Source organism: Tympanuchus pallidicinctus, unplaced genomic scaffold (genome assembly GCF_026119805.1).
Source record: "Tympanuchus pallidicinctus isolate F22 unplaced genomic scaffold, pur_lepc_1.0 scaffold32, whole genome shotgun sequence".
NCBI classification, from domain to species: domain Eukaryota; kingdom Metazoa; phylum Chordata; class Aves; order Galliformes; family Phasianidae; genus Tympanuchus; species Tympanuchus pallidicinctus.
In genome coordinates, this window is record NW_026294750.1 from 1,315,337 (window position 1) to 1,329,029 (window position 13,693).

The window sequence follows — 13,693 nt, forward strand, 5'->3', positions numbered from 1 at the left end:
CTTTAAAAATGGTCCAGCATTCCTCATTTCTGCCAACTCCTCTGCCTAACGAGCAAGTGGGCAGCAAAGCAATAAAGCCCAATCAGGGGGTGGCCCTGGGCTGGGTGGTGGAGCGGCAGCAGTGTTCTGATGCTGGAAGTCAACGTCCCCACGGATGCACACTGCGGCAAACTGTGTTGGCAGACCCAGTGTTGTGGAGCGGCAGGGGATGGCAGAGGGGGTTGGCTTCTATTGTTTTCCAGATGTCAGGGTTAAGGCACTGCAGGAGGTTTTGTTGAATTGGCCGAGAGATCTCCCAAAGCTGTGATCATCCCAGGACTGTGCTGAGGGCTGTGAGAAGTGGCTTCTCAGGTGCTTAAAAGCAGTGCTTCGAGTCCCACATCAGGGCTTGGCTCCTCTGAGGGCTCCTGTAAACTTCAGGTTAGGGAGCGATGCCACTTACTACAAGAAAATACATCTGTGAGTGGACATCTTTCTCGGGGCAGAGCTGGGCTGGCATCCTCTGCCCAGCAGGGGTAACAGCAGCACCTGTGCCCATAAATCCATGGCACAGAGCAGCAGCAGAGGCTGCGAGCAGTCACGTGTTTATTTGCCCCACGTACTTCGGAAGTTTGCTTCTGCAGAGGAAGAGGTTTATGTGGGGAAAGGTGGGCCGTTGCAAACCATCCCCACCACCTGCAGCACATTGCAGCCCTGCTCCCCTTCCTTGGGCCTCGTCCTCTCCAACAGCCCCTGCTGCTGCGGGGGGGAGGAGGGGGAAGCTCTCCATCTCAGCCCAAGCAGAGGAAGCTGCTATTTTAGGCAAGGAGGAAACTTTTCCTTCTTGTGGGCACAAACGCTGAAGCTGAGCCAGCAAAGGGTCGCGAATCCCTGCCAGCCCCTCCTCCGTGCGCTCTCACTGCGCTCCTCGCAATCTCTGCGTTCCTCCGGGGCGGCGGTGGGAGCGCAGCGGTGCCCGGAGCGCAGCGCAGCCCCACGCAGATGGCGCTGCTGCTCCGCGCACGGCCGGAGCCGCTCGGGGCTCTCGGTGCAATCGGTTTCCTGAAACCGGATTCACAACGTTGACAGAACGGCCGCTGTCACCGCCGCTTGAAGCCATGGACCTGCGAGCTGAGCTGCTCAAGTCCATTTGGTACGCCTTCACCGCTCTGGATGTGGAGAAGAGCGGCAAAGTGTCCAAATCTCAGCTCAAAGTGAGTAACTGGGGGAGCTGGGGGGGTTTGGGGAAGGCTGTGAGGTTCTGGGGATGCTCTGCAAGCCCGTGGGGTCCCGGAGTGGTTCAGTGCTGAGGGGTGAAGGGCTGTGCTGTTGTGCCACATGCAGTGCGCTGAAGTTCTTCTGTGCCTCACCTCCATTTTAAGCATTAAAAAGTGTGCGTGGGGGGGGGAAGGTAGCAAAGAATCAGCGTTCAAATGTGTTTTCGGTGTGAAAATGGGGGAGAAATTGGATTCTTTTTTCATGGCTTTGGTTTCTTATGCTGTCTGTGCCCACCTATCAGCCCAAACTCAGGCTGTTTTCTCACCCCAATGCGCCCATGGTGCCTCTTCCTGTGCAGCCCAGGGTCGGAAGGTGGAGGGAGAAAGTTCTAAATATGACAGCTACTCTGTGCTCAGGGCCAGCAGTAACACATCACTGCTCCAAAATGCCGACCTCCCCTTCCCTCCACCCCTTCAGCACCTTTTAGAAGGCTCTGAGCTCAGTCCGTCCTCAGAAAGATTCATAAAGCCCATTTATCGCCTCCAGGACTGATGAAATCCACCAGGTTTCACTGACAGGCAGCAATTATTTTAATTTTTTTTTTTTCCTTTGCAAACACTGCAGCTCTGCTTGGTTGCTTAAAGTCTTGGCCTGGTTCTCATAGGGATGGATGTGCTGTTTTGGGGCTGCAGTGCAGAGAAGGGACCTGAGTGAGAAACACGCAAAACATGGTGAAGTGTTGCATCGGGAGCCTGGGAGATGTGTTGTGAAACCCCTCAGAGAAACCTCTTCTCCTCTTTTTTTCCTCCTACTTTTGAGGGCTTCCCCCAGGGCAGGTAATGGGGAGCTGGGAACCTGCATGGCACCTCCTGCTGCCCGGCTGCAGGGGCTGGGTTCCTCTTGAAGGCTCTCAGAGCTGAAGGCTGTGTGTGCCATTTTCTTTTTAAGACGCCTGGAAGCGTAGAAATAGCTGAAGAAATCTAGGAAAATCCCAAAGCAAACCAAGAACAGGCGCTGAGCCTCAATCCCAGCCCCAATGGAGCACACCTTGCTCCAAAAGCATCGATGTCACCACGTGCAGCACGCATCTCGCAAGCTCTGTGTTGGGGATGGTGGTGCTGAGCTCACGAAGACACCGAGTTTCACAGCAGTTTCCTGGAGAGCCCATGCAGCTGCGAGCCCCTCGTGCAGAGGCTGAGCAATGCATCCCCACGGTGACTTAATCCAGAGCTGAGCACAGATTCACCCCATGCTGTTTTCCCACCCGGCCCGAAATGGGGACGTGGCTGCAGGAGAGGCTCTGCACACCCACACGGTGCTGGGAACACCCAAGCAGTGCTTGTTCCACTGCGTGTCTCAACGCTCAGCAGCTTTCCACCCCTCATTTCCATTGCCCATCGTCGCCGGTCTTTGCTTGCTGCAGGATTTAGGGCTGCCCTCCCCACGTTGGGTTCAGCAGTTGAGTTCTTTACATGCACTCCTACTACTTGAGTACTTTACACGTACTTGCTTCTGTGCAACAAACTGTGTGTGTACATCTGTGTGACATAGGTGGGTATCTGCAGAGGAAGGAAGGACAGTTTTGTGGTTAAGTGCTATGAGCTGAGAAATGTGGGGTGTTCTGTTCGCAGCATTGCGCTTCCTGATGCTGCCATGAGCTCTGCCTACAAGCTTCATGCTGCTTGGGGTTGGAAATGCTGCTGGAAAACTTTGGAAAACCCAAATTTGGGGCAGTCCCAAAAGGGCTCGGTCGTACTCCAGGCTTCTCTTCTCAAGGAAACGTGGTTGCGAGATGGTGGTCCTAAGGCTGTGTGTTGGGGGGAGGGACTGGGGCACACATCCAGCTTTGGGAGGCAGAGCCCCCATCCTGAAGGTCCTGGGGTTTGGCGGGTGCCCTGGGGACCAGACAGGCTCAGTGCACTGCAGTGCCCTGGGGCAGGCGGGATGGAGCCGCGTGGCTTGGACTGAAGCTCCTGTGCTTGTTGAATGCACAAAGGGCTCTTGGCACAGGCTGGTGCTGGCAGTTTGGCCAACAAGAGGGCTGAGAGCAGCTCAGCTGGGTGAAAATCTCCCCTGGGGGGGAGCCCATAGTGCTGTGCTTGAACCGTGTGAACATGCAGACCCCGCTCACATTTGTATTGCTGCTGGCAGAGGTTGCTGGAGGCATCTCCCTGGGTTGGGCTCACTGCAGCACCTCTGGGGATGCTGTGCTTTGAGCAAAGGGGAGAAACTGAGGCAGCAGCACAGCTCCCTGTGGTATGCCAGAGACCAATCCACGTGGGATTTGTGCCCGTTACGCAGAGCTGAGCTCTGATCCCAAAGTTCACCCCCAGCCCTGGTGTCGCCCACTGCATCTCCCACAGGGGAGAAGATGAGAGGCTGCCATTCTTCAGTGCTGTGACGTGATCCACCCCCATGGTGCTGGGGGGGGACGTGGGGTGCTCGTGGTGCTGGGCTGACCGCAGCTGCTCCCTGCACCCCTGCGCAGCGCAGAAAAGCAGTGTCACCAAACCACTCTGCGGCTGCACTTCAGTGGCCAGAGCCTCCCTTCCCCTGTCAGCCCCTCTAGATTTTTCCCCTGTGTCAGGGCTGCGGGGTGTTTTCCTCCATTCTCTGTCCCCGTAGTGTCGGGGTAGCCCTGACCTCGCACATCCTGCATCCTTGGCTGCGGGTTTCCTCCCCATCTTGTTTTGCTTTCAATATTTAAGTGAGCATTCCAGCGAGAAGCAGAACGTGCTTTGCAGTGTGTGGGGGCACAAGGGGGGCTCAGGGTGCCAGCCATGGCTGGGTGCACATGTGAGACCCCCCCCGTGGCTCACAGCATGCTTGGGTGAGCTCATCCCCACAGTACATCCCTATGGCTCACAGGGCAGTGCTCAGCAGGACAGTGGCTTTGGAGCGTTGAGGGCTGTGGATGAAAGCCCTGCATGGAAAGGGGAAGGCACAGCCATGGTTCCCCGCTCTTGTTCTGGATTCTCAGGGCGTTTCCATCTCTCCCACCCCTGCGCAGCCCCTAGGGCAGTGCCAAACCCCAAAGGGTGCAGTGCAGCGCTCGGGGCTACAGCCCTCGTGGTGTCTGCACACTGGGTGGAGCCCTGCTGATAGCATCGCTCTGAAGGGGAAAAATGAGAGAGAAAATCCGGTTGAGCAAGAACCATCTCCAGCTGTGCAGTGGCCCCTGACAGCTCCTCTCCTTTGGGAGGAAGTCTCCAGCCCCATCACTTGATGCCAGCTGTCCATCCAAGCCGTGTTGTACCACCTTGGGCATCTCCGTGGAGCACCTCCTGCTTGCTGGCAGCTCAAGGATAGTGACAGCATCCGAATTCCCAACACGTGGAAAATTCACGTGCTGCAAAGTGAGCTTTGTTTGGGGGGGGATCTGTTCTAAACCCAATACCTGTGGTGTTTCTGGAGTTGGTGTGTGTGCAGATCTCTGCTGGCCGCCTTCCGTGCCAACAACATTTCATCTTCGTTTGCTTTAAACTTTATCTTATTTTCGTTTTTATGTCTTCTGGTGATATGCTTGCAGAAAGCAGCACAGCATTACAGCACAGCGGCGGGTTGGGTGCATTTGTTCTTTTTTTAAGACATTGCTGAGGGCAGCTGCCATGCAGCCCAGCTCGGGGCGGCTTATCTTGATCAAAGCACGTCCTGTTTGCTCTGTAATGTCTGAAAAAAAAAATGATCCACGTGCCAACATAGGAGAGAAATGAACATAAGAAAATCCTCGCTCTTGGCTGCGTCCAGCTGACCTTTAAGGCTGGTTTTCGGGGGTGCCATCCCAAGGCTTCACCCTGCTCTCCCCCTCGTGCCCCGCCAGGTGCTGTCCCACAACCTGTACACGGTGCTGTGCATCCCCCACGACCCCGTGGCACTGGAGGAACATTTCCGTGATGATGACGACGGGCCGGTGTCCAGCCAGGGCTACATGCCCTACCTCAACAAATACATCCTGGACAAGGTGAGCTGTGTCCTGCCCTGGTTTGCAGGGCAGGGGCTTTGGTGAACAAGGAGGAGATGGAGGAGGACAGGTTGGAAGCTCGGGGGGTTTCTCTCTTTTTCCGTGGCTCAAAAGCACCTTTGTTTCATGCGGTGCGGCTCAGTGCTTGTTTCCTCCAGGCACGTGAGGGCTGACAGCTTTCTTCCACTGCATGCTCTAAATACACTGGGGCCCAGCACAGGAGGCCGTAACCCTTCCCTCCCTGCTGCCTCCCAAAAGGACTCTGCGTTAGGGAGCCCAGCACACCCCATCCCTCCCATTGCAGAGCGGCCCAAACCGTTGCAGTTTCCCATGTAGTTTTTTGGAGGTGACCTTTAAGCTGCCTTCTGGTCAAACTAATGAATCCCATCGGCAGACTGAGAGGGGAAGCGGTTTTTCCTGGTAAGTGGGGCTCTCAGCTGTTCCTGGTACCCAGCACCCCGAGGTTTTGTTCCGGCTCTGCTGCTGCAGACTGTGGTTTGCTCACGTGCTGCTGCATGGCTGGGAAAGTGCAGGGCCAGACACGGCCAAGAGTCTGATCCCCACCTTCCAGTGACACAGCACAGCAGTGATGCATCACGCACAGCCCTGACAAAGGCTTTTGGTTACCTCCGAAACCTGTGGACGGGCAACAGGGCCAATGGAGGCATCATCCCTTCCTCTTGGGCTGCCTACTTGTGGCACAGCACTTCCTTCACCAAACCTCAGTTCCTCTTTTTGTGCAAATGGGATAAGGAAAGTGACCCAAAGCCACCCAGGCATTTGTCATATGCGTTTGGGGAAGCCCAGTGGCGTTGGCTGTGCTTTGTGGTATGTTTTCTGCTGGTGCTCTGCAGCCCCATCCCTTGGAGATGCCCAAGATCATAGATATAGGTGGGACTCTGGGCAGCCTGAGCTAATGCAGGCACCCAGCCCATATCAGGAGTGGGGCTGGGGGGGCTGTACCCAAGCATCTTGTGGCTCTATGATCTTTAAGACCCCTTCCAACCCAACCATCCCATGGCTCTATGATCTTTAAGGTCGCTTCTTACCCAAGCTTTCTATGATTGATTCCATGAGTGCCACTACCAGGAAGATGATGTGTCATGGTGTCCAGGTGCCTGTAGCACCTTCTCTACTGGTTGCCATGCCTAAAATCATCTGTGTAAAGGGTCCGTGTTGAGGAATTGTCCTGGCACCACACGCCAGTGCCCCACCACTTGTGTGAATCAGCAGTGCTGGCAGGGACAGGAAGCCTCCAGTGTGGAGCTTTTGCCCTCCCTGCAGCCTTCCCCCTTGCAATCCTGCAGCACATTCACCAGCCTGGGTCCTGTCTGCAGGTGGAGGAAGGTGCCTTCATCAAAGAAAACTTTGATGAGCTCTGCTGGACTTTGACAGCGAAGAAAAATTACAAGCCTGACCGGAATGGGAATAGCGTTGTTTCCCACCAGGATGCCTTCAAGCTCTGGTGTCTCTTCAACTTTCTGTCTGAAGACAAATATCCTCTCATCATGGTGCCAGATGAGGTAGGAGCCGCCTTTCGTGGGCTCGCTTTGGGCTGACATGTCCCACTATCACAACCCAGCACGTCCTTCCTGAGCTGCCTCATCACATCCTGCGAGATGTGGTGCCTCGGGGTGGGGGGAGCAGCCATGACCGTGGAGGGGGGGTGACTGGAGGAACCCTCTGAGATGCTGAAGCCTCCAGAGGAAAGATGTCTTGGAGGATGTGGTGTGTGCTGATCCACAGCATTCTTCCATGGTTGAATTTAGGTAGCTGGGAAACAACTGTGCCAGCCTGCAGACTGTCAACCAAGGAGCATCCAAAGCTCGGCTCCATCTGTGTCTGCTACTGAAGCCCTTGCAGCTCACCCAGCAGTTGCATTGGGCATGGTGTTGGAGGGCTCCTCCTGATATTCATGGGGAGAAAGAAAAAATAATGAGGAACAATTTGAATCTGTTGTTGTGATGACGATGAGGTGCTCAGCCCATATCCCTCCCCATAAAGGCAGTGGAACAGCAGACCCAGCTATCCCTATCTGTGCCGCTGCCACCGAGAGCTCAGCCCCTGAGCAACAGCCAGGGAATTAACTGCAAGCACCCGGGGCCACTGGTGGTAATCCCCAAATTCCTGGCAGTATTTGGAGGAGGAGGAGTTCCCTGGTCCAGAGATCACGTGGATGCTCCATGAGCTGGCTGGTAGAGGTGGGGAGCACCAAAGCCAACAGCAGCCTCACCAGGTCCCACTGCAACAATCGAGGATGGAGCTGAGATGGGTGAGCAGCCCCAAAGCACCAACAGGCAAACAAATGGAAAAAAAACCAAAAAACAAAACCACCCCAACAAACAAGAAGAGGCACCGAGAACTGAAAAGAAGTGCAGTGGTGTGCAGATGTACAAAGGCAACCGCACTTCCTGTGCCCTAGGAGAGGTGTTTCCTGTTCCCCAGACCAAATGAATCATTCTGCTGCTCGCTGAGCTGAGCTGAAAAAAAAAAAGAGGAAAAAAAATTAAAAAAATAAAACAAGCTGAATTATTATCCTCTCCCAAGATGGACGAGGAGAGAGGGAAATCCCACTGGGGCAGTGGACATTGCTGTGTCACGCCTCTGTCACCTGCCCTCCTTGCTCTCAAGTTCTGTGGATACCAAAATAAGTTGTCCCAGCGTTATGTTGGGAAGATAGAAGGGGAGTAACTGATAGAAGGGGAGTGGCTTTAAACTAAATGTTTAGATGAGACATGAGACATGAGGAAAAAATTGTTTCCTATGAGGGTGGTAAGGCCCTGACACAGGCTGCCCTGGAAAGTGCCCAAGGCCATGGATGGGGTCCTGAGCAGCAGAGCTGGTGGGGGGCATCCAGGCCAAGGCCAGGCCCTTTAAAGCCAACCATTCCATGGTTCTATGATCTTTAAGGTTCCCTCCAACCCAACCATCCCATGATTCTATGATTCTATGTTATCATCAGCAGTTCTATTTTGAAAGCAATTGATAGTCTTGAAATGATGTTCACTTCCCTTGCAGGGACCCCTTCCCTGTTCCTTCCAGTGTTTTTATGAGGTCAGCTGGAAACCAGAGCAGTGCTGTGGTCAGGGCTGTGGTCTGATCCCTGCTCTGTGTGGGGACAGCAGTGCTTGGAAGTCCTACCTAAAGCATGACTTCTCTCTCTTCAATCAAACAAGCCAAGAGCGTGTAGGCCTTGTGATGAAAAGGAGAAGCCTCTATGCAATGGTCAAGCTCTGACCCAAAATCAATGTCCTGAGGCTGGAAAACTTGCCCATTTCCATCAACCATCCTTTGTGATAAGGCTCCTGTATCTCCAGGCTGGAAAGGGATGTGGTTTTAGGTCCTCCAGAATGGGTTTTGTTGGTCCAAGTCGGTGGTTATGCGGTGGTTCTCACTTCTCCACGATGCTGAACTCCCCATTCCACAGGTGGAATACTTACTAAAGAAGATCTGCACGGCCATGAATGTGGAGCTGAATTCCTGTGAGCTGGACGACTGCCTGTCCCAGGAGCCACAGGGGCAGGGCGGCCTGACGGTCTGGCAGTTCCTGGACATGGTGAATTCGGGGCGGCTGCTGCGGGGCATCGAGCAGGAAGCCATCAGCATGGCAGTGGAGGAGGTGTACCAAGAGGTCATTGAGGACGTGCTCAAACAGGCAAGGAGCCCACGTGTCCTGGGGCATGGCTGAGAGCGATGGTCGCTCTCCGGGGGATGTTTCTGGTCTTCTCCCAGTTGTTAAGGATGTGGTTTCCATGTCATTACGCAAACACCCATCCTGCCCACATGTCATTTTTGAACCCTGTGTCTCCTGGGTGCAGGGCTACCTCTGGAAGAAGGGCCAGCTGAGGAGGAACTGGTCGGAGCGGTGGTTCATGCTGAAGCCCAGTGCCTTGTCCTACTACGTGAGTGAGGAACGGAAGGAAAAGAAGGGGAGCATTGCCTTGGACAAGCACTGCTGTGTGGAGGTACAGGCTGGGCTCACAGCAGGAGCAACACCTCCCACATGTGTCTGGGGGTTTTTCTTGGTTCTCATCCCACCGATTATCCCCCATCCACATGGAAATGATGCCATCCCATGTCCTCTCCCTGTAGGTGCTGCCTGACCGGGATGGGAAGAGGTGCATGTTCTGTGTGAAGACCTCATCCCGCACGTATGAGATGAGTGCTTCTGACACCCGGCAGCGCCAGGAGTGGACTCTAGGTTCGTACACCATGCCCACTCTGTGCCCTGTCCCCAGCATCTCACATCCCTCCTGACATCCTCCTTTTCCCTCCGCAGCCATCCAGACTGCCATTCGGCTGCAGGCTGAAGGCAAGAAGTCCCTACACAAAGACCTGAAGCAGAAGCGACGGGAGCAGCGCGAGCAACGGGAGCAGCGCAAAGCAGCCAAGGAGGAGGAGACACAGCGGCTCAAGCAGCTCCAGGAGGAGAAGGAGCGGAAACTGCAGGAGTTGGAGCTGCTGAAGGAGGCCCAGCGGCAGGCAGAGATACTGCTGCAGGAGGAGGAGCAGCGGCGGAGGCAGCAGCACGAGGAGATGCAGAGGACCCTGGAGATCCAGCTGCGGGAAGCCGAGCAGGTAGGGGTAAACCTAAGGCAGGTCCTGCAGTGGGGCTGCGTCGCTTGTCCCATCTCTGTCCCTTGGCCTGGTCAGCCTGGGGAGGGTTCATAGAGCTTTTAGGAGCGTGTTCTCCTCTTGCAATAACACTGCTGCTAACTCTGGTAGTGGTGGTGTATGCACAGTGGTGAGTGACATGGGAACAAGGGACAGAGGGTCAGCACGTGATACCCAGAGAACAAGATGTGGACAAACTGCTTGAGGGTACACAAAGCTGAGAGGCTGCTGGGCTGCCTAGGGAGCCTATTTCCATCCTTGCAGCTGATGCTGGCTCCTCAAGAAGCATTCCTCTAAGGAGGGAAACAGCCTTGCCCTGAAGCTCTCCCCATAGGCTCCTCATGGCATGTGGCACATCAGGCCCCAGCCACCCTGACAGCTCCTCTCCTGGCCACAGGCACGTGCCTCCATGCAGGCAGAGATGGTCCTGAAGGAAGAGGAGGCTGAGCGTCAGCGTAAGCGCATCATGGAGCTGGAGGAGATGCAGGAGCGGCTCCAGGAGGCCCTGCAACAGGAGGTGAAAGCACGGCACGACGAGGAGTCCGTGAGATATGCACAGGCCAGGTAGGAGCAGAGCCTCCCTGCATCTTTTCCACCGACCCTCCTCCCAGGGGCAGGGCTGCCAGAGATGCTCCCCAGGGTGATTCAGCTGTCCTCAATTGCTCCCTGGGGAGCCAGCGTGCTTCTGATGCCAGGAATGTGGGGAGCTGATGGATGAAGTGGCAGAGGGATGTTTTCACCTTGTGCACTTTCTTGGCAGGCTACTGGCCGAGGAAGAGGAGAAACTGAAGCAGCTGATGAAACTGAAGGAGGAGCAGGAGGAATACATCATCAAAACTCAGCTGGAGAAGCAAGTCCTCAAGCAGGAGATGGAGAACAAGAACAAGTGTTTGGAAGAGGCCCAGAAGCAGCTGGAAGAAGTGAGAGTGAACAGGCAGCGGGTGGACCAAGACGTCATGGTGAGCATCACCCTAGTGCCTCTTCCTATCACACTGAAAGACCCAAGGGACTTTCCAGGCCTCCCCTGAGTCACCTCCATGCTGGAGAGAACCTGGGGACCTGCTGTCATGCAACCTGCTGCAGCCAGGCTGGGTTTCAGGGTTACATCAGCTGCAGCAGGGAGAGGAGATCTAAGGTTTTCTCCTGAAGGTTTGCAGAGCTGTGCCAGGCTGGTGATCATCTCGTAAAGCCACTGAAGCAGGGAAGAGGCTGTGGCCGCTCTGCCCCCATTTTGCTGCACTGGCAGATGCTATTTTGAGAAGTCTGCTGATGGGGTGGGTGCTGTAGAAAATGCTGGCATTTTCTCACTGCACAGCTCTGGGATTTTCTGAGCTGTGCCATAGGGTGATTTGTTGGCTCTTGGCGTGTCCCTGAGAGGGCAGCAATGTCAGGCCTGGGAACGTGTGGAGCAGGGAGGGCTGGGAGCAGGAGGAGCGGAAGACCAAAGGAGGGTGTGCTGCCTCCATCCTAGAGAGAGCCTCCAGCCCAGGTTCAGGGAGGAGAAAACTCCTGCCAGTGGTCCTGGGTCACTCTGCTCTGTCTCTTTGCAGGCAGCCCAGCGGAAGCTGAGGCAGGCCAGCACCAACGTCAAGCACTGGAACGTGCAGATGAACCGCCTGATGCACCCCATCGAGCCAGGAGGTAGGAGACCTTCCCCACGGCACGCAGCTCAGTGCTGCTGCTGGTTCTCCTGCCCTGTCCTCTTCTTTGGGACACTCGGAGAAGACAGACAATTTTTTTTTTTTTAATCTGTTTCCAGACAAACGTACAAACATGAGTGGAGGAGGCTTTGCTGGCTACCCACCCCTCATGTGCCGGAGAGATTCCTCCCTCAAACTCAAGCAGAAAGTAGAGGATAAAGGCAGTGACCCCATGAGGGAAAGCAGCAAAGAGAACGTGAGCAATGGCGGGAGCAGCAGCCCACTGCCATCTTCAGATGCAGACACCATGGCCACAGAGCCCTCCAACCAGTAGCAGGATGGCAGAGCCCAGCAGGCCTGGTCAGCATGGTCATCTCGGGTTGGAGATCAGCAGAGACCAGCAACAAGCCCATAGGTGACTGACTACATGTAGAGCAGAGATGCTCCATGCTGCAGCCACAACTGCCAAGAACTCAGCCCAACTTTGGGAGAACACAGCAGGGCCATTTCCTCCTCTGGGCTGCCCAGGTGTGTGGTCTGGATTCACCTCCCTGCACACCAGACACTGGTTTCAACACTGCCTGAAGATGCCACCAGTGGGTCTGGACTGTGTGGCCCAGGACTGCCATTCCCCCGTGGTTTCTACTGGCTGTGCCAGCAGCATCATCCACTGTGCCTTTGGACACGTTGTCCTCAAAAGGGGCCTCCAGGGCAGCTTTAGAGACTGAGCAGTGCCTTCTCACTACCCCTACACAAAGGGCACTTTTGGCAATGACCAGGTGGACCAATATGTCCTTAACTACACGTGCATTCCCTGAAAGTGGTTGTTAAGTCACTGGAGTCACATAGATGTCAATATAAACTAAGAAGTAATAAAGCTTTTGGAGCCACTGGCCCATAAACCTTATTCCCTGCATATCTGTGGCCCTGCAGGAACCTGATTTGCTTCGTGTGCAGTGCACGGTTTGGATTCCCAGCATAGAAAAGAGCCCAACCAATGAATACTGACCCAGTGGAGTGTGGTTTGGTCTAGGAGGGCCAAGAGGAACAGAGAAGTGTCTGTAGATGATGAATTGCAATGGGTATCCTCAGGGAGTGCCAGCACCTCCTTATAATTAATTTATAGGAAGGGAACGGTGCTCTGGGCTAATGTCCTCACCCTTGAATTGCAGGAGACCCTTTTCAGAGTCCCATTTCAGGTTCAATCCAAAGCCTGCAGAAGGCAGTAGAAAGAATTCCCAAGGCAGCAGGGCTGGGCTCTGCCATGGCAGTAGGTGGCTGTGTCAGCTCCCTTCAGTGGCATCAGCCTGGTCTGCCTCCTTCAATTAATTTGTTCCCTAAAAGACGAGAACAAAAGCCGAAAGTCTCCTGGCCAACCTCCTTGCACACAAAAACCCCACAAACATGGAGTTTCATTTTTTCAAGCCCCTCTGTTAAATACAGTCCTATTTCTGACTTTGGACACTTCATTGTTTCAGAGGGGCCCCTTCTGAAAACACATCATTTGCAAGCCCTGCACCAAACCCAGGTTCACAGTAGCTCATGATGCAGTTTAACTGCAGTTCGTTAAGGAGATTGCAATCTATTTCCTACTGGCATGGCTTTGAGCGGTTCCTCACAGAGCTCTTCCTCCCCCTGGTTTTTACAGTGCTCTTTTCTTACGGTTATTCTCACAGAGAGGCTGTGTTTGCAGGCCCATGTGCATGACGTGGCTGCCCCTGTACAAAGCAGCTCTGTGTGTCTGTGGGGGTGCCCAGTAGCCCCTTGCCCCAGTCCCACGCAGCTCAGAGGGGGCACGGGTGGCTGCAGCCTTCGTGATGACGGCCTCGGGGACCCGTCCTGCCAGCCAGGGGCTGTGGCAGCTCAAATGTGTCACCTTTCCTCCTCCTCCTCACTGTGCTGGGTACTGCGGGATATTGAGCAGTGCTGTATGGTCGTGACAGCCCTACACAGTCTCCAGGCAGACCTGGAGTCTCTGCCTGGCTCTGATATGACAGTGTGCCATTTCTTGCATCGAAGTGTGGCACTGATCCCTGCAGCTCCCCAGGTGACCCCAGCACAGCAGTTGCAGCCCTATGAGACCCTCAGGCAGAGGGAGGAACCAGGAGCGTGCGGGAAGGAAATGGGCTGGGTGGAAATGTGCTGATGGGAGGCAGCACCATCCTTCATCAGCCCATTAGCTCAACCTTTTCCCTGAGCGGTGTTAGGATTGGTGCCATGCCACACCTATGCCAGGAGGAAAAGAGCCACCTCCACACAACCTCAGCTTTGTCAGAAGGGC

The 13,693-nt window shown here is 54.9% G+C and overlaps 1 protein-coding gene across 1 annotated transcript; it reads left to right on the plus strand.

Moving 5' to 3' along the window:
- The first annotated feature begins 620 nt into the window (after positions 1-620).
- On the plus strand, positions 621-12,319 carry DEF6 (DEF6 guanine nucleotide exchange factor). Its single transcript, XM_052698364.1, has 11 exons — positions 621-1,193; positions 5,018-5,158; positions 6,496-6,681; positions 8,586-8,813; positions 8,977-9,123; positions 9,251-9,359; positions 9,438-9,736; positions 10,170-10,336; positions 10,533-10,731; positions 11,323-11,413; positions 11,532-12,319. Exons 1-11 carry the CDS (start codon positions 1,098-1,100, stop codon positions 11,744-11,746), a joined length of 1,878 nt encoding a protein of 625 aa, XP_052554324.1. The 5' UTR covers positions 621-1,097; the 3' UTR covers positions 11,747-12,319.
- Positions 12,320-13,693: the final 1,374 nt, after the last annotated feature.

Bases quoted from the DNA above. Each gene is read 5' to 3' on its own strand.
- DEF6 (XM_052698364.1), top strand. From the start codon at position 1,098: ATGGACCTGCGAGCTGAGCTGCTCAAGTCCATTTGGTACGCCTTCACC. The intron at 6,682-8,585 runs GTAGGAGCCGCC...CCCATTCCACAG, and splicing joins TCATCATGGTGCCAGATGAG to GTGGAATACTTACTAAAGAA. The intron at 8,814-8,976 runs GCAAGGAGCCCA...TCCTGGGTGCAG, and splicing joins TTGAGGACGTGCTCAAACAG to GGCTACCTCTGGAAGAAGGG.